Source organism: Vipera berus (assembly GCF_964194415.1).
Source record: "Vipera berus genome assembly, chromosome: 6".
In the NCBI taxonomy this organism is placed as follows: Eukaryota; Metazoa; Chordata; class Lepidosauria; order Squamata; family Viperidae; genus Vipera; species Vipera berus.
Window position 1 is genome coordinate 82204335 of NC_138208.1, and position 24114 is coordinate 82228448.

A 24114-nucleotide genomic window follows, 5' to 3' on the forward strand; every position below is an offset into this window, starting at 1 on the left:
TGTCCAAAAGGCTGCTAATTGTTGTCCCTTCCTTTGACTTTTCTTCCCAGGCACAAACAAATATGGAGAATCTGCTCTTTGAACAAATCAATCAGGACCTTGATGAAGTATAACTTGCGCAAGCAAGAATCATGAAAATACATGAATGAGCAAGAATCCTGTTGCCTAGTTATTCTAGACCCATAATATGAAGATGAAATTTATGGAAGAAGACCCTAATGGTTGGGAAAAGCAAAGGCAATTCAGAAAGACCAAAAGACAAAAAAGTGGATTAGCTATTATCATTTTTGCAAGGCAGGAGCTTGCAAAAATAGAAAGCCGCAGTTGCTTAATAGACAATCCGGATGGAATGTTGCCCATTGCATCACAAAGAGTCAGAAGCGACAAAAGAACAATATTGTTATCACAAGGGATGAAAATTATCACAATTTTCTCTCTCCAAGAGTAATTTCATTCTAGCCCTTTGATCATTTTGACGAACCATTTCTGCAGTTTGCTCTAATCTACAGTCTTCTTTCAAAATCCACAGTGTTTTAAGCTTTGTTATACCAGAAATAGATGATGGATGGATGGATAGGTAGGTAGGTAGGTAGATAGATGTAGAGAGATAGATAGAAAGAAAAAGATGAGAGAGTGAGAGAGAGGGAGGGAGGGAGGGAGGGAGGGAGAGTGAGAGTGAGTCAGGCAGGCAGAACATGGCAGGTCCAGGAAATTTCATCCTCAACAACAAATAAGTTGGAGATATCTCTATATTTTAGAATTGTTCCCCTTTTGCCATAAAACAGGAGAAGTGCTATTTCAGAATAATCAATCTTCCTCTTCCCTAAAACATGGGGAACAAAGCAGGATGGAGCTGTGACTTCATAAACATTTTAAATCTGCAATATCAGAAGTGGTTTCCATCACACCATTGTATTGACCCGAGATAATAGTATCTTAGAAGAGGCCTAGCAGCTTTATTTTTTTTTAGATACTTTTAATCCCACCTTTATTATTTTATATAAATAAATAATTAAGTTAGCAAACATACCTAATACTTCTTCTTCCTTCTATTTTCCCCCACAACAAGAACTGTGTGAGGTGGCTTTGGACTGAGAGAAAATGAGTGGGCCAAAATCACCCAGTTGACATTTGTGCCTAACGCGGAATTAGAACCTGCCGTTTTCTAGTTTCTAACCCGGCACTAGACCAAGGTGACTAAGATCTCGCCAAAATCAGCTCTAAAACATCCACAAGGTAAACATTTTGGGGACAGGCTCCTGTAGTTTGTCAACACTAAACCCATCATCCTGCAGATTTTGAAGCTTCCAGCCATTCTGTAAGAAAAGAGATTCAAAAATGTATGGAAAATGGAGAGTCCAATTCATATTATCAGAAAATACCAGAAGATAAGAACTTACCGTAACTGAGCTTCTTCACACAAGCTCCAGATACTGGGCTGCAAAAATTAGGATGATCACAAGATGGCAGTAAAGAGAAAATTCTAACTTCCTTCTGCCATCTGGTGGGTACCTTGTGTTTAGCAGCCTGGAAAGAATAAGATTAGAGCAGGGGTGTCAAACTGCCAGCCCGTGGGCCGGACGCATCATCCGGAAGCCACGCCCACCCCATTGCTGGCAATGGCGAAAAGGCTCCGATATGTTGTGTGACGTCACGTGACGTCGCAAGTTTGACATGTCTGGATTAGAGAGTCCCAGAATTAAATATTCCCCATTCCATCAACAAAGCTTGCTAAACAACCACATTTTGTTTGCTTATATGCACTTTGCACAAAGCCAGCAAGTGGGATTGTAAATTATAAGTAATAGCTTAACATGTTGGGTGAAGGAAGCCAACTGTGGTTAACAAATCACAGCTTACTGTCTTGTGCCAATAACTACTTTTCAGCCTAACCTGCAGCAACCCAAAAGGCTGTTGCAAGGAGGGAGATCTAAACTGTGGTAGGAGACATCTGATGGTGTTTGTAAAACATATCTTGAGGCACTTAAATTTAGGTTTTCACAGTGTGCTCAGAATCACTTGATCATCTGAAGTGTTAATAACACTTTATAATGCCTTGGTAAGACTACACTTGGAATATGGCATCCAGTTTTGGTCACCACAAAATAAAAAAGATGTAGAGACGCTAGAAAGAGTGCAGAGAAGAGCAACAAAGATGATGAGACTGAAGGCTAAAATATATGAAGAACTGTTGCAGGAATCGGGTGTCTCTAGTTTAATGAAAAGAAAGACTAGGCCCAGGGAGTGACATGATAGCAGTCTTCCAGTATTGGAGGGGTTGACACAAAGAAGAGGAAGTCAAGCTATTCTCCAAAGCATTTGAAGGTAGAACAAGAAGAAATGGATACTAATCAAGGAGAGAACCACCCTAGAACTAAGAAAAAAATTCCTGATAGTGAGGCAATTAATCAGTGGAACAGCTTGCCTTCAGAAGTTGCAGGTGTTCCATCACTGGTAGTTTTTAAGAAGAGATCGGACAACCAATTGTCTGAAATGGTAAGGTCTCCTGCTTGAGCGGGGGAGGGGGGTTGGACTAGAAGACCTCTAAGGTCCCTTCCAACTCTGTTATTCTGTTACCTTGCAGTCAAACTGAACTCCTGATGACTTCACAAGCATAAACTGTATGTACAGCTTTCTTGGTAGAATTTAAAGGGGCGATTGGACACTGTATTCTTCCAGGGCTGCCTCCCGATGTAGTCTACAACATGAGATTTCCGAGTGGTCTCCCATCCAAGAAGAAACAGTCCGACCGTAATGTAGCATCCTTTTAAGTTTGGCTCCATAAACAGACGATATATTCTGAACGCTAGGTTACAATGAAAAGTCGCCTATTTCACTTAGGCCACGCCCCCTGGCACAAATTAAAAAAACGCCAAGTGGGACTATATGACCTTCACGGCATCCCGTAGCCACAATTCCTTGCCAGGGCTACTACGGGAGTCTGACGTTGCCCAGCTGGATCGTAGCGGAAGGGGCAGACGCGGCCATGGCTTCCGCCTCGCGTCCGGCCTCTGGTGTCTCCGGGAGCCGCTTCCTCATCGTAGGAGGCGGGATCGCCGGAGTAACGTGCGCCGAACGGGTAACTTCTCGTCCTTTGCCATTAACGGCGTGCGCGTTTGTGCGCATGCGCTCGGTAGCAAATTTCTGTCCTCTGCGTTGACTAGGGTATTTTACCTGGGGATGGGAACTTCCTGATTGGTTCATAGAGTTAAAAGTGAAGATGTCAGCGCACGGACAGTTTCCGGGTTGCTTCGTACCCCATGTTTGCTTTCATTTTATTTTATTTTAAAAAAAGGGGGGGAGAGGTAGGAAAGGTAGGGATCCAGCACCTTTGCACCCTATGAAATTAACCAGCAGTGACCTCCGCTGCACGAAGTCGTTCTCGCCCAGGGCGAGTCTGGGAGGGGTGGGTGGAGTTGGACTAGATGACCTACAAGATCCCTTCCAAATCTATTCTAAGATAAGGATTCCAGTTCGTTTGTTTTTACGATGTCATTAAAGAAAAAGAAAAAAAATGAAGTTTTTTTATGGTCTAGGACAGGGGTAGGCAACCTTGGGTTCTTTTATGACTCGTGGACTTCAACTCCCAGGAATTCTGGGAGTCATAAAAGAGCCAAGGTTGCCTACCCCTGGTCTAGGAAAAAATGGAAAAACTTAGCATGCTAGTAGTGGAGAGCAAGACGTACCGAGGATTTTGTTCTGTGTTAAGTCCTGGGACAGCTTAATCAACTGATATTTTGTATATTTTGCAGGCAATTTATGTCCAAGTGACAAACAAGAACAACTTCCTGGACTATATTGTAGATTGTTATTTGCATTTCTCACTCTTATGAGAAAAGGGGTTGTATTAAATTGCTGTGAAAAGTTCATATCTGTTGTGGATTTTGATTACCATCGAAAATTATAAATTTGTAAATAAATGCATAAATTTATGGAGAATGGTCCCAGTGGCTTGTTGTTGTTGTTAGCTGCGAAGTCGTGTCCGACCCATCGCGACCCTATGGACAACGTTCCTCCAGGCCTTCCTGTCCTCTACCATCTTCTGGAGTCCATTTAAGCTCACGCCTACTGCTTCAGTGACTCCATCCAGCCACCTCATTCTCTGTCGTCCCCTTCTTCTCTTGCCCTCAACCTTTCCCAGCATTAGGCTCTTCTCCAGTCCTTCCTTCTCATTAGGTGGCCAAAGTATTTGAGTTTTAGCTTCAGGATCTGGCCTTCTAAAGAGCAGTCAGGGTTGATCTCCTCTAGGACTGACCGGTTTGATCGCCTTGCAGTCCAAGGGACTCGCAGGAGTCTTCTCCAGCACCATAGTTCAAAGGCCTCAATTCTTTGGCGCTCAGCCTTTCTTATGGTCCAACTTTCACTGCCATACATTGCAACTGGGAAGACCATAGCATTGACTATATGCACTTTTAATTCTGTTTAGAAATTTATTTCCTAAGAACAAGGCAACAATTTTTATCCAGTCTTCCAAAATTAAAAATCCAGTATTTTATATTGGGTCACTCTCTTCCATCCCATGAAAAGAGAATGAAGCAACTGAGAAAAAGAATCAGAAAGATCAGATTGAAATGCCATTTTCCATCTTGTGAGGAGTATTCTTTCTCTCTCACACTCACACACAACTAGATCAGTTAACTTGGCAACTTTAAAGATGTGTGGACTTCAATTCCCAGAATACCCCAGCTACCAAGCATGCTGGGAAATTCTAGGAGTTGAAGTCCACACATCTTGAAGTTGCCAAGTTTGAAAAACCCTCCATTAAGATGACATTTTCTGCATCTCTCTGCTCCCACCTAGTGGCCATATCGATTTCTGCAGACTGAAAATACAATACAGGTAGTCCTCCACTTACAGCAATTTGTTTAATGGCCACAACAGTGCTGAAAAGGGTAGCTTATGACCAGTGGTGGGATTCAAATACTTTAACATCTGGTTCTCTGCCTCTGAGGCCTAGAACGGACTTCCAGAAGTGACATCAATGCACTTCCTGTGGACCGTTCTAGGCCTGGGAGGCCTAGAACAGACTTCCAGAAGTGGCATTGATGTCACTGGTTCTTCGAATTCAACAAAATTTAGCGAACCAGCTGAATCCCACCACTGCTTATGACCGTTTTTCACACTTACAACCATTGCAGCATCCCACAGGTCACGTGATCAACAACTGCAGTGATCCGCTTAACAAGTGTGGCAAGAAAGGTCGTAAAATGAGGCAAAACTCAGTTAACAAATATCTCACATAGCAAGAGACATTTGGGGCTCAATTGTGATCGTAAGTCGAGGACTAATTGTGGCCTCCTTATATCAGGGGTCTTCAAACTTGACCCTTTTATGATTTGTGGACTTCAACTCCCAGAATTCCTCAGCCAGGGTGCCTGGCTGAGGAATTCTGGGAGTTGAAGTCCACAAGTCATAAAAGGGCCAGGTTTGAAGACCCCTGCCTTATATTAACTCCATGCCACAGATTTTGCCGTCTTCATGTCATGCAAGGTCAAGGATGATAATTCTTCATGTGTAGGAGATGACCAGGATGAGCACAGGGCCAATGTCATTAGTTTGGAATGGCTCTGTTGTAACAAGTTCTAAGCCCAGCCTTCCTTGAATTCCTTTGACTCTTCTCTAGGTCCAATTCGCCTTGACCATTAGTAAGATCAGATTCGTGTATATAGGTAAAGGTAAAGGTTCCCCCGCACATGTGTGCTAGTCGTTTCTGACTCTAGGGGCCACTGCTCATCTCCATTTCAAAGCCGAAGAGCCAGCGCTTGTCCAAGGACGTCTCCGTGGTCATGTGGCCAGCATGACTAGACGCCAAAGGCACACGGAATGCTGTTACCTTCCCACTGTAGTGGTCCCTATTTTTCTACTTGCATTTTTACGTGCTTTCGAACTGCCTGGTTGGCAGAATCCGGGATGAGTAACAGGCGCTCACTCTGCTACGTGGCACTCGGGATTCGACCCGCCAAACTGCTGGCCTTCTAATCGACAAGCTCAGTGTCCTAACCCACTGAGCCACCGCGTCCCTTGTGTATAGGTAGCATGTAATAAACCTGAAGTGCTTTGAACTAAATTCCTGTTCCTGGTTACTTGTGCCTGACATCATGATTTTAGTTGGTCTACAATTTAAATGCCAATATTCATACAGCAATAGCCAGCTTTCTGGTTTAATCATAGACAGATACGCCGTTTAGCACAAAATACCCCCGAACAATAACCTCAATATCTTCCTTTATTTTTATTTATTTTTTACAAGCTGGCTGCAGAGTTTCCCTCTGATGATATTTTTTTAATTACTGCTTCTCCTGTTATAAAAGCAGTGGTGAACTTCAAACAGGTAAGACAGATTTATTTCTCCTTTTTTTGGGCTAAAGAAAAAAAAGTAGACCGGGGAACCAAATGCCTTATTTAATCAGTACCATCGTACATGAATTAGTAAATACTATGCCTTTTTAGATATGTTTCTGGGGTATTTGTATGTCAGTGGATCTTAAACGGAAGCCATTGTGGTGCGGTGATTAAGACACCAGGTTAGAAATAGGGAAACTCTTGAGTTCTTTATGTAGAAATCCAGCCAGGTGACCTTAGACTAGTCATCTTCTCTTAGCCCTGAGAAGAAGGTAAGAAAATTAGCAAGACCTGACCATGAGTCAGTTTTGATTCAAAAAGTTCTAAATTAAGAACCCCGACTGATCTCTCGATTCTACTTCTTCAACAGGTTTCCCGAACTTTAGAAGAATTTGATGTTGAGGAACAAGCAAACAGCATCTTAGGAAAACGCTACCCCAATATTAAAGTTATACAGTCTGCAGTGAGGCAACTGAAAAGCAAAGATCATGTAAAGAAAAGCTTTATCTTTTGATTTTCATTGAGAATATTGAACGTTGCTTTCCTTTTCAGCAATCCATTACAAAGAAAACTGGCAGAAGGGAACCTAGATTCTGAAGATTTATCTACTCAGTTTTATTCATTTATGCAGAGTCTGATTTGTCAGTTTGTTGTTTGTATATACGCTGAGAACTTCTGCATGGCAGACAAATTCCTTGTTTGTCCCAATCACACATGGCCAATAAAGAATTCTATTCTGTTCTAAAATTCTGTCCATGTGGACCTCCCCTTACGTTTTCTCAACTGGCTGAAGAAAATTAGAATAGTAACATCTTTTAGGCCCTTAATGAAAACACACCTTTTTAACCATGATTTCCTGGTAGGAATCTTGGAATAAATGCATTTTCTCTTTCCCCCACTTTTTAAAACAAATCTGTTTGACTGAATACTGTTTTGCTGTATAATGTATTAATGCGAGGTTTAATTTTATATTTTATTGCTGCATTTATGGTCATTTACTTCAAGATGCTTCAGCATAGAAAGAAGAATACCAAGCAAAGACATGAAGACCTGGCTCTTTGAGCTCTCTGACCCAGGCTGAGAATTTTAACTGGGGTTTTATTTTCAGGGATAATTTAATCTTTTAATTCTCTTTTAACTTTGTACTTATATTGATATGATTTTAAAATGCCCTGTAAACCGCCCTGAGTCCTTCGGGAAAGGGCGGGATATAAATCTAATAAATCTAATAATAATACACAGCATTACTTTGGAAATACAAATAGTTAGTTCACTTTCCTTGAATGCTTCACGGTAGCACAAACTACCAGTCTTTGTCTTCATTGGTTCCTGACGTCAGAACAAACAATTTGCTTTAATTCTTTCTTTTGGTTTTTCATTTTTTAATGTGGTTGCAGAGGATCATCACTAAAGCTGGTCAGGAGTATACCTTTGAAAAACTCTGTTTGTGTGCTGGAGCAAAACCAAAACTGATTACAGAAGGAAATCCTTACGTCCTGGGGATCCGAGATACAGACAGCGCAGTGGTAAGATCCCTTGGTTGCGTGTTTTTGATGGTCTGTTAGCATTTTTTTTAAAAATTCCATTTATATCCCGCCCTTCTCCGAAGACTCAGGGAGGCTTACAAGCTTAGCAGTAGCCTTCATTCTATGTATATGCCTGCTTATTAGGGCTTTCACACACACCCCAAGCGGCATTATTACAAAGTCAGCTTAATTGCCCCCAACAATCTGGGTCCTCATTTTACCTACCTCGGAAGGATGGAAGGCTGAGTCAACCTTGAGCCTGGTGGGACTCGAACCTGCACTAATTGCAGGCAGCTGGTGTTACTTAAGGAGGCATTAGCCCACTGCTCCACCAAGGCTTTGTGATAGCATTGACAACTTGTAGCTAAAAGTAGCTGTGAAATACAGGTGACAGAACATTGCAAGGGTACCATTTTGGCTACTTCATTATAAAAATGGTACCGGAGCATGATACCTGTCCTTAGCCTGCTAGGCTGGATTATATATATATATTTTGTTTCCAGCATGCCCTGTCCAGGTGCTGGCTGATATTGGATAAGTCTATAGCAGGGGTTTTCAAACTTGGTCCTTTTATGACTTGTGGATTTCAACTCCCAGAATTCCTCAGCAGCTCCATTTCAGGACCATGAAATAGAAGGATTATTAAAATAGAATCTTTTTTTTTGAAGTGGTAGAATATATTTTTAATTCACTCAGTGGCAAATGTCTCTAGGATAATTTCAGAAATGTTAAAAGAATAAAACTAATTAAAGAAGTAAAATTAAAATAGGGAAAAATAGATAGCATTATCTTTTTTCCAGAATGCCTGAGCACATCAACAGCATCATCATCATCATCATCATCCTCATCATTATTATTATTATCTGAATTCTAGACATCTCTGTTTCTAATTGATACCAGTGGAATTTTGCTTTGGTTTAGAGATGACTTAGCAGATTTTTTTTTTACTGTGCTAATAAGTATCTTTCTTTGTGATATGTAGGAATTCCAGAAACATCTAGCGAAAGCTAAAAGAATAACCATTGTAGGAAACGGTGGCATTGCACTGGAATTGGTGTAAGTAAATTTGGATGGTAGAATAGGTAATAATTTCTCCTTGGCAACAGATATTACAACCTTTTGCTATTGTGTAGCATCCAGTTGTTTTGAACATACAGTATAATTAGAAGATGATTGATAGGCTTCTATAATAGTGAATGTGCTGATATCCTTTGATCACTTCCAAGTTGTTTCCCCAAGTATGAAACCAGGAGAGTGTGCGTGTGTGTGAGTGAGTGAGTGAGAGAGAGAGAGGCAGAGACAGACAAAGAGTTCACATGGGAACCACAATTGAAGCCCTGCCTTTTGTCACAAGCATCAATGAAATTTTGTTGTAATTCTCAACCTCATTCCCAATTCTAAACTTGGGAAGAGTGGGGTTTGGCTATTGCATCCTCAGGGTCCCTAGAGCAGCTGCCCCCAACCTTTTGTGCACTGGGACCTGTTCCGTGGAGAGAGGTTTTTCCGCAGACCGAAGGGAGCATGGTTTTGCATGTTGCCTGCATGCCGCGGATGAGGCTTCGCTTGTTTGTGTGGCCCGGTTTCTGGCATGTTGTGGCCCGGTGCCGGTCCATGGACCGGGGGGGGGGGTGGGACCCTTGCCGTGGAATATTGGAGGCCTTGCAGGTTTTTCCACAGATCTCCTGCAGTTCTATTTGCACAGCAAGGGAGATGGCGAGGCATTTGCGCCCTGATATCTGGAATGCCTTGACACAAAGAGTCACAGTGGTTAGCTCCTCTCATACGTTCCCACTTCAGACTTAGAAATATCACAATTCAACTGAAAATAATTCTGTGGACCTAAACATCCCAGAATTGCTGGGGGTCAGGTAGCAATAATTAAATTAAGCAAACAAATATTTCCTTATTTGTGTTCTGAACCAGCCTGCTACCGGCCTTGCAGAAAGGCAACCCCTGTACAAACGGCAGAGGCTGGAGAGCGTCTGAAGCTGGAAGGCGTCTGCCAAGATTTATTACACAAACAACAGAACAAGAAACAAAACACTGGAACTGTGAACCTCAAACGGAGCGGTTGCTTTCAGCAACCAGCCCTTCCCCAAACACTCCCTTTATTAGAGTTCAGGGCGTGGCCTCCCTGTGCCTCCTTCCGAGAAGTCCCACAGCCTTTCTCTGCTTGCTCCTGCTTGACTGCCTCCTGCGTCGGGCGTCCTTGAACAGGGCCAGCTGTGGGTCATCATCATCCGCACTGTCGGGCTCGCGCAGCTGAGTCTCCACCAAGTAAGAGGGCCCTGGCTGGGGGCTCTGCGAAGCCTCCAAGCCATCATCAGCAAGTTTGTCTTCAACACCCTCCTCCTCCCCCTCGTCTGAGTCATCCGAGACATCCGAGCCGGCTGCCGGACCCACAGGCTGGCCCTGAATCACAACAATTTGTTTAATTTGTATCCCACCTTTATTATTATAGAAATAACTTGAGGAAAATATATCCAACAAAACCTTTCTGCTCCTATTTTGCCCATAACAACCCTGTGGAGGTGGGTTGGACCAAGAGAGGTAACTGGCCCAAAATCACCCAGCTGGCTTTCACATCTAAGGCGGGAGTTGAACTCATAGTCTCTTGTGATTGGCCCAAAGTCACCCAGCCGGCTTTCACGGCTAAGGTGGGAGGGGTTTTTTTGTTTTTAATCCCATTTATATCCCGCCCTTCTCCGAAGACTCAGGGCGGCTTACAATCTAAGCACAAATCAATGTGCTTAGCAATAGCCTTCATTCTATGTATATGCCTGCTTATTAGGGCTTTCACACACACCCCAAGCGGCATTATTACAAAGTCAGCTTATTGCCCCCAACAATCTGGGTCCTCATTTTACCTACCTCGGAAGGATGGAAGGCTGAGTCAACCTTGAGCCTGGTAGGACTCGAACCTGCACTAATTGCAGGCAGCTGGTGTTACTTAAGGAGGCATTAGCCCACTGCTCCACCAAGGCTCTTGTGATTGGGCCAAAGTCACCCAGCCGGCTTTCACGTCTAAGGCGGGAGTTGAACTCACAGTCTCTTGTGATTGGCCCAAAGTCACCCAGCCGGCTTTCACGTCTAAGGCAGGAATTGAACTCACAGTCTCTTGTGATTGGCCCAAACTCACCCAGCCGGCTTTCACATCTAAGGCGGAAGTTGAACTCACAGTCTCTTGTGATTGGCCCAAAGTCACCCAGCCGGCTTTCACGGCTAAGGCAGAACTTGAACTCACAGTCTTCTGCTTTCTAGCCTGATGCCGTAATCACTAGACCAGGGGTGTCAAACTCAATTTCACTGAGGGCCACATCAGCATTGCGGTGGCCCTCAAGGGGCCAGGTGGGTATGGCCAGGGTGGGTGTGGCCTACTGGGTGGGCGTGGCTAGAGTACGTATGGCCTACTGGGTGGGCATGGCCAGCTCTACATTGTTCGCATCAAGGGTGCCTATGGGGGCCTGGGCAGGAGTGGGACAGATCTGAGGGTCTCTGGCAGAAGGAGGGTCTCTGGGCCAGGGCCAAGGCAGTGGGGGCCGTTCCCTCACTGTTTCCAGGAAGGCTTCGCGGGCCACATGAAACCACTTCGCGGGCCGGATCCGGCCCCCAGGTTTTGTGTTTGACATGTCTGCACTTGACCAAACTATAATACCCACTCTAATAAATTAGCAGTATTAGTATGTTCAACATCTGTGCCTCTTTAGGGGACTGAATGCAGTGTCGACATCTTAACAAACAAAACCGAGTCCGCTCATTGGTTAAAACAACTGGCGAGCCTTTTCTTATACTTCCCAACTGAATGCTAAATATATCTCAGTGTCCATTAATGGATGACCTAATCATCCCAAATATGAAAATGTAATAAATAGTATTTTTTTAAAAAATATATATGCCTGTCTATCGATCTGCAGGTACAAAATTGAAGGTTGTGAAGTCATTTGGGTCATCAAAGACAAAGCAATTGGCAATACTTTTTTTGATGCGGGAGCAGCTGAGTTTTTGATTCCAAAGCTCACCGCTGAAAAACCAGAGACTCCAGCAGCTTGTAAAAGAACAAAATATACTGTAGCAGGTAGATAACCTCAACTCTTGTGTGTGTCATTGTCTAGAAAAAAACAAACATTCCATCTACCTAATACAGGTGGTCCTTGACTTACGTTCACAGCTGAGCCCAAAATTTCTGTTGCTAAACGAGACAGTTAAGTGAGTTTGCCCCATTTCACCACCTTTCCTGCCACAGCTGTTAAATGAATCCTTGCAGGTGTTAAGTTAGTAACACGGTTGTTAAGTGAATCTGGCTGCCCCATTGACTTTGCTTGTCAGAAGGTCGCAAAAGGTGGTCACGTGAACCCGGGACACTGCGGCCGTCATAAATATGAGTCAGTTGCCAAATGCCTGAATCACTTGATCAAAATGGGGAGGCTGCAACGGTTGTAAGTGTGAAAAACTGTCACTTTTGCCAATGTTCTTGTTAACTTTGGGTAGTCACTAGAGAGGAACTGTTGTAAGTCAAGGACTACCTGTATGCAAACATATTCACAATGTTTTGGAGTTGTGCAAACTGATTTGTAAGTTTGTAAAATTGTCGCTCGGGTAGAAATATGCAGAAAAACAAAATATGGTCCTGTTCTATGATGCTCTCTCTCTCTCTCCCCCTCCCTCTCCCTCTCTCTCTCTCTCTGTCCCCCCTGTCCCTCTCCATCTCTTTTTCTGTTTCTCTCAAATGTTTGATCCCCTCCCCCCCCCCCATAGAAAGAGAAGAACAAACTTCGGAGCATCTTGGGAAAATAGGAAGTGCATTGGGCCCTGATTGGCACGAGGGCTTGGATCTAAAGGGAGCAAAAGAGGTACGATTGTTTATTTTCAATGCTCATGGAACTTTTTTTTTTGGGGGTGGGAGGGCATACAGTAGCACTGAAGATGTTATCTAGCTGGGTAATGAAACTTCTGCAAGAAAGCAACCAAGTTCAGAAAGCATCAGGAATTCCACAGGTCAACCCTGAAGTACAAATAGTCTCTTCTGTGGTATGGCACCTGGTCAAGTGTGGCTACTCAGCTCATGCTTCCCTAATCAAACATTCCATTCAATACACGGGCGGTAGGGTTGGTGGCCAAGGCACCATCCGTGAAGCCCATAGCTAATAGCATTGGTAGAACGGGACGTTACTGTCATTTGCTTATTAGCCACAGGACTATCTGTGATGTGGATCAAATATCAGCACTGCAGCTGGGACAGTGATACCATAACAGCCAACTGATGTATAAATCAGGCTGGAACAGGCTTCAGGCCTGAAGGATCTACCATAAGTTCTCCATTTTCCTTCTGCTGGTCAACTCTAAATCCTCAGGTTTCAAGGAGAATGACTTGGCCTTCCTTGATAAAACAGATCATTGAACAGTGCCCAGTTTGATCACTGTAATTTCTGGGTGAAGTTCTTAATTGCGAGGCTCTAGCATGCATATCTTACATTCTTACTGAGCTTAGTAAAAGATCTGGAGGAATCTTATCACAAAAAACGCATGATCCGTGACAGCCTCATAGGTGGGAGTCGGATTGATCAATCTAATACAGGGGTGTCAAACTGCCGGCCCACGGGCCCGACGCATCGTCGGGAAGCCACGCCCACCCCAATGCCGTCAATGGCAAAAAAGCTCCACAATGTTGCGCGACGTCACGTGACATCACGAGTTTGACATGTCTGATCTAATACAAGTAAAGTCACGCCATTTTGCTTCAGCCCTTGGTACGCACCTTGTGATAAAAGAGTTCTGGCGTGACATTTACCGATGAACTGAGTAAGCCCAGGCCCAAAAAGCTTAAAGCATGAAGTGTTAAGTGCTTAAAGTTGTGGTTCTTAAACTGTTTGATTCAGTTTTCCCTTTTCCTGGTTTCCAATAATACAATTACCCCCATCAAAAGAAGTAAGAACAAACTCAGTTGCTTTACAGAAGCATCTTGAGAGTGGAAGTCCCAAACTGGATCCTTGATTCAGCATTGCTCCCAGGATATCTCCAGATTTCCCCCTTGGCTATTTAATTATCCTTAGGATGATCACACACACACACAAACACACACAGAGTTTAAGAATGACTAATTCACAAGTATGAATGAATGTCATTGTTGATGGTTTCCAGCTTTGCCACCAAGTTCATATTGAGAATCTGTGCGAAATAAAGAGGATCTATCTCCAAGAAGAATTCAGGCTGTCACAAAAAGTGTCCCTGACTTTCCCCAAGACTCTAGAAGGCAAAAGGAGTGAAGAAGCAAATGAAGGTAAATTATCTTAAAAACTTGGGAGTTGTTTCTCTGATCCACAAGGTTATATATTCTGTGTCTCGGTTTGCGAATGGAGTCTGACAGCCGTTGAAATGGATAAAGCTCTCTGTCAAATGGGGATGAACGTCTTTCACAGGGCCAAGCTCAGCCCAGTCTAGGAAGTACATTGCCCCCAAATATACAGATTGTAATGTGCACTGTAGCGGCTGGGAGCAGGAATGCTTAAGGGTGAACGAGGGTAGTAAGTGTCCACGGGAGACGGTCAAAATCGGCAAAGTAACAGATGGAGCATTGGGATGCCAGCTCCGCCCCCTTTTATCTGCACATTCTAAAGGGGCGGGACTTGCAATGCAAGGCTGTGTGGCCATCTGTCAACCTTGCAGCAAGATCATACCGGAAACATAACCTGCACACATGTCGGGAGCACTGAGGTGCTTCTGGGTGGAAAGGATTGGCCAGTGACATCGTGGTTGCCTGGAGGATGCCCAGTTGGGGCCTCCTTTGCTGTCCCTGGCAGGAGTTGGGAGCAAAGGACAGGAGCTAACCCAGCCCACAGCAAAACTCAGGTCTCGAACGCAGGATTGCTAACCTCCCACCCAGCTTCCTTACCACGCAAACCATCAAGCTCCTGTACCAGATGAGCTAACTCTACTTTATTCTAAGGCTACATTAACTGAACCTTGCAAGTCTAAAAGTGCAAATCTCCCACCGTCTCTTTTCTGAGTTTCTTTCTCTGTCCATTATGCAGCTCTGCTTTCCCCCACCTTATCCGATTATTCTCAACACAGCTTATCTTTTACCACCCCTCATCTCCAAAAGTCATTCCCACATACAGTACCATTACAACATCTTCCAGATTTTTCATTCCTACCTCACATCCTGGAACTGCTGAATTATGATTATGTTCTTAGCAGCATTAGCTTCCTCCAGAAGCCTAGAATTTATAAGCATAACTGCTTCAAGTGATCATCTATGCCAAGGGTCTGCAAACTTGAAGACTTGTGGACTTCATCTCCCAGAATTCCTCAGCCAGCCATGCCAGCTGGGGAATTCTGGGAATTGGAAGTCCACAAGTCTTTCCCTTTTCCCTGATTTCTTGGCTGATTTTCATATCCCCTATATAATATTATGCAATCTAATGCCTAAATATTTCATTCTTGCAGAGCTTTGGCCTGTCTATGTGGAACTCAGCAATGGGAAGATTTATGGCTGTGACTTCATTGTTAGCGCAACTGGAGTGACGCCGAACGTTCAGCCATTCCTTGATGGTAATAATGTAAGGATTCGTATCTGAAAATAACTGAAAGTTTGTCTTCCAAAGAGACTTGATTATTTTGATACCCAAAGCCCCATGGTCTTTCAGGTGTTCCCTCTCCCCAAAATTTCTTTTTAAAATAATATACACATGATTTTTTTTTGTTAGTTTGGGATTGGAATTTTGCAACCGGTTTGTTAAGCGAATCACACGGTCATTAAACAAATCTGGCTTTCCTCATTAATTTTTCTTATCTGATGCAGGCTGGGATGGTTGCAAATCACAGTCACATGACTACAAGACCCTACAATCATTATAAATGTGAGCTGGTTGCCAAGCACCTTGAGAGCCAAATCTGGCCCTAGGTTCTGCCTCAGTTTACCTTCCCAATAAGCAATGTAGTCGGAAGATCATTTAAAAGCAGTTCATTAGAACACCCTGATAAAGTGGGATCTCCCTATGAAAAGGGAGAAGCTCAAGACCCATCTTACATTTCTTTTTTATAGTTAACACAACAGAGAAAATCCAAGAGGAAAGTTGATTGGACAGGATACAAGTAACCTCCCCCTTTGCATAGGAAATCAGTTACACGTAGTCAAACATGTTACATATTTGCATCCCATGATATCGCACATGTTCACTGAAATGAGGTCTGACAGTCAGAAGGGGCGTAAATTGTAAGGGAAAAAGGTTGCTTAAAGTTCACGAAAGAGATAAACCAGACCCCAGTTTATACTAACAAACTATTTCTTATCTGGAGATCCCCCAGTTCATCTTTTCAGTTTAGGAATGTTAAAAGCTATTCCTACATTCCAGTCTGTAATGAGCCTGAACATCATTTTAAAGGAGAGAAAATAAGTTAAAATACAAAGTAACTATATTAGTTAACAAGTTACAAAATCCATGTCACGTGCCCCCTCACACCCAAATCCCATGATTGCAGGGATGGTGCAAGGGTTGTAACGTTTGAAGCTGGGCCCTAAGTCACTTTTTCCAGGATTGTTATTTATTAAATGTATGTGCCGCCCAACTTGTCCAGAGTCAACTTAATAACTTTTCATCCGTCATTAAGCAGATGGTCATAAGTCGAGGACTAGTGTTTTCCTGCCAAGAGCAGTTCAAATCATGGAGATCTTTTGTGTCGAGATTATTATAATTGGGAATGAGCTACAGTAGCTCATGAGCTCTCTGCATTAGGCCTTTTTTTAAAAAAAGCTATCGTGCAAAAAGAGCGGAATGATATATCCGTTGGTTATTTTTTTTTCTTTTCACTGAAATTTTCATTCATCTCCGAAATGTTTTAGTTTGCGCTAGGTGAAGATGGAGGTCTAAAAGTCGACAGATATATGCATACTTCTCTCCCGAACATCTACGCTGCAGGAGATATTTGCACAACCTCATGGGAACCCAGCCCTGTTTGGCAGCAGGTAAAACTAATGGTAACGTGTTCTGGGCTTAAGGAGATCTATCTGTGTGTCTTACAGAGGGAATAACGTTGGGAGGAGCCCATGTATTAGTTATACATTTGTGTAGCCATGTATTTATTGTCCTTCTTAACCAGTGTTTTCTCAGCCTTGGCAACTGTAAGACGTCTGGACTTCCATTTTCAATTTTTAGCATCCGGCTGTTCAGTAGCGTTTATAAAATAAAAGCCATAAGATTAAGGTTTTGCAGTAACCTGGAACACTGGAGGGTATCAGGCTGCAAATATTTATTGCAAATCCCCCTTGTGAAGGAGCACTCTTGAGGAGAAGTTTTTAAACTAGTCCATGGGACTAGTAAGCGGAAGTTCCAATATCTGAGGGGCTGCCCCAAAGAAGAGGGAGTCAAGCTATTTTCCAAAGCACCCGAAGGCAGGACAAGAAGCAACGGATGGAAACTAATCAAGGAGAGAAGCAACCTAGAACTAAGGAGAAACCTCCTGACAGTTAGAACAATTAACCAGTGGAACAACCTGCCTCCAGAAGCGGTGAATGCTCCAACACTGGAGGTTTTTAAGAAGAGACTGGTCAGCCATTTGTCTGAAATGGCATAGGGTTTCCTGCCTGAGCAGGGGGTTAGGCTAGATGACCTCCAAGGTTCCTTCTAACATCATCATTATTTTTATATTATTATTATTACTATTATTATTATATTTGGGTAGACCAGGTAGCTCTGTTAGACGGTTTTCATTGGAAAACTCTTAATCTCCCCCCCCCCCCGGTACAGCTGACAAAGCGAGAACCTGTAGTCTAGAGGTTAATACAGCTGCCTAACGTGCAAGCGGCCCGGGTTCGAATCTCAGAAGGGTATGGCTAGCTAGCTGATGAGCTAAATAGCTCGAAATAGCTATACTAGTCTCCATTTAATTGTTTGCCGGTAAATTTAAATTTAACACAGAAATAGTTTGTCGCAGTAGCGTCTGCCCGTGAAGGCGCTCCTAGATTGGGGCTGAAAGGCGAAAGCAAAAGCAGAATGCTCCATCCCATATTTGGCCTAGGCCAGGTTGCTCTGATAGACCGATTTCATCAGAAAACAGTCCATGGGACTGTGCTGTAGAATTAAAAGTAAAGGTTCCCCCGCACATGCGTTCTAGTTGTTTCCAACTCTAGGGGCCAGTGCTCATCTCCGTTTCAAAGCCAAAGAGCCAGTGCTTGTCCGAGGACATCTCCGTGGTCATGCGGCCGGCATGACTAGACGCCAAAGGCGCATGGAACGCTGTTACCTTCCCACCGTAGTGGTCCCTATTTTTCTACTTGCATTTTTACGTGCTTTCGAACTGCTAGGTTGGCAGAAGCTGGGACGAGTAACAGGCGCTCTGCTACGCGGCACTCGGGATTCGACCCGCCAAACTGCCGACCTTCTGATCGACAAGCTCAGCGTCCTAACCCACTGAGCCACCGCGTCCCTGCTGTAGAATTACATGCTCTTAATTCCAAAGCAACGATTTGCATATAGGGATGAAACTGTTTTGTTTTTGTGCTTCTGTTTCAGATGAGGCTTTGGACCCAGGCACGCCAGATGGGATGGTACGCGGCAAAATGTATGGCTGCCGATTCTTCAGGAGAACCTCTAGATACGGATTTCAGCTTTGAACTCTTTGCTCACTCTACAAAGTTTTTCAATTACAAGGTAACCCCATTGCCTTGAAACCTTGGCCAGAGAAATGATGCTCTCCTCATTTCATGCCAGCTGAGCTAATGACCTGTTGTGTATTGAATTGGCATCCATTATTACACATTTGCAACACATAAAAGTATTTCTTGGGTGATGACCAGTTCCTTAGCAACCGTTGAAAGTTATTATCCCCCTCCCACCGTATAGTGTACTTACAAGCCAGTTTCCAATCGCCGGTCTCATTCTTGCAGTCACATGACCGCATTTCAGTCACTCGGCAACCAGCCCACATTTTTGGCCATTTGTAGCACCCTACAGTTGTGTGACTTCAATTAATGACAATGCCCCAGAGAAAACAATGGGCTTGCTTACTGCCTGCCACAAAAAATGGTCCTAAAATCGGGCTGCTGATGTGGATGGCTTGCTTTATGACTGCCAGGACTTACGCCCATAATGGGCAGATTCCGTTACGGTTGTAAGTCAAGGACTACCTTGTAATCTAAAAGATTAACCACCGGGTGGAAGCTGACGACTTTGGGTTGCAAAAAATCAGAGCCATAATTGTGCAGCTGATCAGCAAAGTTCTGTTGACTGTGGAACATTTGAAAACTCTTCTCAGCACAGTGGAAGCAATTGCCAAAGGAGGAGTAGGCCTACACTCCTACACCAACTGAATTGCAGTGATATATAAAATATTCCACACTCAATTCTAAATGCATTTTCCAAAAGGCAGAATAATGCTTTCGAGTTCAAAGGGAGCCATTCTGAGCTTGAAACGTTTAATGCAGGGGTCTTCAAACTTGGCAACTTTAAGAGTTGTGGACTGCAACTCCCAGAATTGCTCAGCCAGCCAGTCTTAAAGTTGCCAAGTTTGAAGACCCCTGGTTTAATAACATAAATAGATGTTTTGTTTTGCGCAGTTTCAAATCCAAAATGTTTTGTGTACTGCTGCTAGATAGCTGTTTGCTCTGGGTAGTATAATTAGGAGCCTGCGCTGAGCAAAAGTTGGATCTGATGTCTTAAATGGCCTCTTTCTAAATTCTAAATGCAGATGCAAATTTGGGCAGAAATAAGTACTTGCTACCAACTGCAACCTCTGAGAAGGCGTTTTAACGCATCTGGCCCAAGACACTTTAATGTTCCAAATTCTTGGTGACTAAAATAATGGCATTTTCATACTGAACTCCTAAATTGCCGTGTCTGGTTTTTAATAGCAGCAGGCCCAGATGTGCACAGAACATAAATGAGTTGAAAAAGGCTTGTCATGGTCTTTAAATATCCAAGGAACTAAAAATATGCATAGTATTAAGTTCTGTGTGATTGGACAGATGTTAAATATTTTGATATTTGAAATTACTTTCCCTGCAGAAGACCTTTATAAAAAAAAAAGTACAGGAGACAGTCTTATTCTGCACAGTCGATCCAAAAGAAATCAGCAATGGGTGTAGTGTTTTCTGTGCTTTTTTACAGTAGGCGTACAGGTGGTCCTCGACGTACGACCACAACTGAGCCCAAAATTTCTGTTGTTAAGAGAGACATCTGTTAAGTGAATTTTGCCCCATTTTACGATGTTTCTTGCCACCGTTGTAAAAAATGAATCACTGCAGTTGGTAACACGGTTGTTAAGTGAATCTGGCTTCCCCACTGATTTTGCTTGTCAGAAGGTCACAAAACGGGGTCACATGACCTTGGGACACAGCAACGGTTATAAGTACGAACCAGTTGCCAAGCTTCTGAATCTTGATCACGTGATCCTGGGGATGCTCCAAAGGTCGTAACTGTGAAAAACGGTCATACGTCACTTTTTTCAGTGCTGTTGTAACTTTGAATGGTCACTAAGCAAACTGTTGTAGCTTGAGGACTACCTGTGTATCAGAACAAGAGTTGGAAGGGACTTTGGGGGTCTTGTAATCCAACCCCCTGCTCAAGCAGGAAACCCTGTCAGGGGTCCCCAAACCCTGGTCCATGGACCGGTACCGGGCCACAGCATACCAGCAACCGGTCCACACAAACAAGCAAAGCCCCATCCGCGGGATGCAGGCAGCACACAAAACTACGCCCCCTCCGGTCTGTGGAAAAACCTGTCTCCACGGAACCGGTCCTTGGTGCCCAAAAGGTTGAGGACCTCTGTTGTTGTTGTTGTTAGCTGCGAAGTCGTGTCCGACCCATCGCGACCCTATGGACAACATTCCTCCAGGCCTTCCTGTCCTCTACCATCTTCTGGAGTCCATTGAAGCTCACACCTACTGCTTCAGTGACTCCATCCAGCCACCTCATTCTCTGTCGTCCCCTTCTTCTCTTGCCCTCGATCTTTCCCAGCATTAGGCTCTTCTCCAGTGAGTCCTTCCTTCGCTTTAGGTGGCCAAAGGATTTGAGTTTTAGCTTCAGGATCTGGCCTTCTAAAGAGCAGTCAGGGTTGATCTCCCCTAGGACTGACCGGTTTGATCACCTTGCAGTCCAAGGGACTCGCAGGAGTCTTCTCCAGCACCAGAGTTCAAAGGCCTCAATTTTTTGGCGCTCAGCCTTTCTTATGGCCCAACTTTCACTGCCATACATTGCAACTGAGGACCTCTGCCCTATGTCATTTCAGACAATGTTTAACAATTCAGACATGTCAAGACTTTATGGTTTGGGGTGTTTTGTCTAGGTGGTGCTGCTGGGAAAATATAATGCTCAAGGCCTGGGCTTGGACCACGAATTGATGCTGAGGTGCACCAAAGGACGGGAGTACATCAAAGTGGTGATGCAGAACGGACGAATGCTGGGAGCAGTGCTGATAGGAGAAACGGACCTGGAAGAAACCTTTGAAAACTTGATTCTAAATCAGATGGATCTCTCCCGCTATGGCGAAAGTCTTTTGGATCCAAATATCGATATTGAGGATTATTTCGATTAAGCATCTGGGGGGGGGGGGAATGAATCAATATCTGTGACTGTTTTTTTTTCTGAAGAGACAAGAAGGATTTTCCTGAACTGGGATGGACTTTTAGTTAGACCAGTGTTTCCCAACCTTAGGAACTTGAAGATGCGTGGACTTCAACTACCAGAATTCCCCAGCCAGCTATGCTGGCTAGGGAATTCTGGGAGTTGAAGTCCACGGATCTTCAAGTTCCTAAGGTTGGGAAACGCTGAGTTAGACGAATCCCATTTTCAAAGGCATGCAGAATCTGACGAAAAGCCAAAGAAACTCTCTTTTATTTTAAAGTACCCCTTTTATCGTGCAAAATAATTTACGGCATGAACGGTTTACATTCTGGAGTAAAAGTGTAACTTGATCCTAGCTGGGTCATGGCTGACTTATTTTCAAATGCTGTTAATAGCCTCTGTGTCTACCTCTCTACCCCTGTCCTTCAAAGCTGAAATGTAAAATGCTCAACAAAAAATTATTTAAATAATTAGATTGAATGCTCTGAAAAGCCAACCTGCTGCCTGAAGTTTATTTCTCAACAGAAAGAATATCCCACAGGCAATTTAGCACATCAAACTGGAGAACTGCACAACATTATTAAAAATGTGTCCACTTCAAATGAAAAAGGGATGGAGAATAGGAGATTTAATAGTCTAGTGCACAGGTCTGCAACCCGTGGCTCCGGAGCCGCATGTGGCTCTTTCAGCCGTCTCCTGCGGCTCCCAGTCCTCTGCCATGTGCAGTCCCAAAAAAAAAAAGTGGGACTAAAAAAGTTCAACCAATCAATTCAAATATGCAGGGTAGGTGCATATCTCGCCTTGACTCCCACTTTTCAGTCAAACCCTGTTCTGCGCATGCGCGCATGTACGCGCATGTGCACACATTTTTTGCGGCTCCCAGTTTTTCCTTTTGTGTGGGAACCGGTTCCGAGTGGCTCTTTCACTGTTTCAGGTTGCTTACCCCTGGTCTAGTGTTTGCTTGATTGCAAATTGGTGCTCTGTGAAAAAAGCTCAGATGTGTGCCTGTTGGACCCCAAGCACTGGGAACCCTAATTTATAGCACAGAGGTTTGCATTTGTAAAAGACCACAAGTGAGGATAGGCTTCTAGTGGAAATCTTACTGAAAAGGCATCCATTCTTCTAAGCTGGAAATAATATGGAAGACAAAGCGACTTGCTGGAGAACAGGAGTTCCTAAACCTTATGGCCAAGAGGAACATTTAAAATCTGAAGCGTGTTACTGGCCTCTTATAAAATTGTGGCGATTAAACCTCCAGATCCAAAATGCCCAAGGGCTTCAGAGGTTCTCCTGAAAATACAAGTCATATTTGAGGCACGTGTCCTTAATTATTATGATTATACTTTTCCCAGCCAAGAAAAAATACGAAGCTAAAGGTCTGATGGCAGCATTTTAATGCGCCAAGGTACCAGGCTAAAGAAACTGGTTGTAAGAAACAGATCAAATAGAGAGATCATTAGAATGTGACGTGCCTTTCTCTAGCCTAGCAAATGATAGCTGAATAAGGAGCAACATTTGCCCAAGGTTGTAAATTCACATTGTGCAAAATCATGGCTTAATACAAAGTGGGAATTGATGTAGTCTTGTTTTTTTTTATAGCAGGCCTAAACATTTACAATCAAACCTCACATGCTCAAGAGTTTTCTGCAAAAAATATGACCCCAGGCTCTACACAAGATACTCATTATGTTCTAACTCTTCTAAACTAAACGTTTCTAAATTATACTTTCCTTTTAAACTTTTAGGACAGTTTTCAGAATTTCAAGGCAGCTTCTTCATATTCTGGGGACAATACCTTTGATGTAATAATAAAGGGTGTCTATTGTAGTTTTTTTTTAAAAAAAGGAAAATACATTAGATTACATAAAGGTTTTAATTGACTAAGTATTAAGACTTAAGCCACAATTAAAATTTTTTTAACAGATATTAAAGTGACCGGGTTCAGACACTGCTCCAGTACACATTTGCTTTGAAGCATCATTTCTATACTTAGAAGCCAAGATGGATTCTAAATCCTGAAGGCGTTTGTTGCTTCTTCATTTAAGAGCATCATCAAACAGTTGAATTGAAAAAAGCAAAGGTCTACTTTGAGCTCAGTTACATTACTATCTTTGATGATGTTATTAGGCAGCCTGAGTGCTTGTACAACACCAATCACATCTTCAAGACAATGTCAACATGGAGAATTTGCACGATCCTTTGATTACGATGAGTAAAAAAAAGGAAGCAGTACTAATGGAACTGCATTCTACGTTCACAGACCTTTTGTACAGATGAAAGGGCCTCTTTTAAGTAACAGAACCCAGAGTTTGTTCTTCCCCAGTTTCTCTTCACGTTTTAAATCAGAAACTTTATTCGACGTAAATCCACTCTGCTACGTCTTCTAGTGAGAGCAGCTAAAATAAACATGCTGCATTGTGCTCTCGGTTTGAACATTTATAGCAGAACTGAGTTTTTATCCGCGATCACTGGATCACTCGGCTTTTAGGAATTACTCTGCACCCTGGACTTTTCAAGGGGAAGCGATTATATAAAGTTTGCATTTCAAGGCTTTTTTTTTAAATTTCAGCAGCAAAACTGGAACAGTTCGTGCCAAGGAGGAACTTCCCTTCTGAAAAGCCGTTTCTTTTTTTTAAAGACAAGCTTACTTTCCAATATGCCAGGCCTCTTAACGCTTGCCTCAGACGCTC

General features: G+C 43.3%; 1 protein-coding gene across 1 annotated transcript; it reads left to right on the forward strand.

Annotated features, from left to right (window-relative positions):
• The first annotated feature begins 2945 nt into the window (after positions 1-2945).
• On the forward strand, positions 2946-21404 carry PYROXD1 (pyridine nucleotide-disulphide oxidoreductase domain 1). The gene is made up of 12 exons (XM_081330575.1): positions 2946-3079; positions 6251-6331; positions 6713-6832; positions 7740-7868; positions 8851-8924; positions 11783-11943; positions 12624-12718; positions 14007-14145; positions 15312-15424; positions 16708-16830; positions 18377-18514; positions 21147-21404. The coding sequence occupies exons 1-12, from the start codon at positions 2987-2989 to the stop codon at positions 21393-21395; spliced, it is 1515 nt and encodes a 504-aa protein (XP_081186701.1). The 5' UTR covers positions 2946-2986; the 3' UTR covers positions 21396-21404.
• The last annotated feature ends 2710 nt before the right edge of the window (positions 21405-24114 follow it).

Bases quoted from the DNA above. Each gene is read 5' to 3' on its own strand.
- PYROXD1 (XM_081330575.1), top strand. From the start codon at position 2,987: ATGGCTTCCGCCTCGCGTCCGGCCTCTGGTGTCTCCGGGAGCCGCTTC. The intron at 6,332-6,712 runs GTAAGACAGATT...CTTCTTCAACAG, and splicing joins CAGTGGTGAACTTCAAACAG to GTTTCCCGAACTTTAGAAGA. The intron at 8,925-11,782 runs GTAAGTAAATTT...ATCGATCTGCAG, and splicing joins GGCATTGCACTGGAATTGGT to GTACAAAATTGAAGGTTGTG.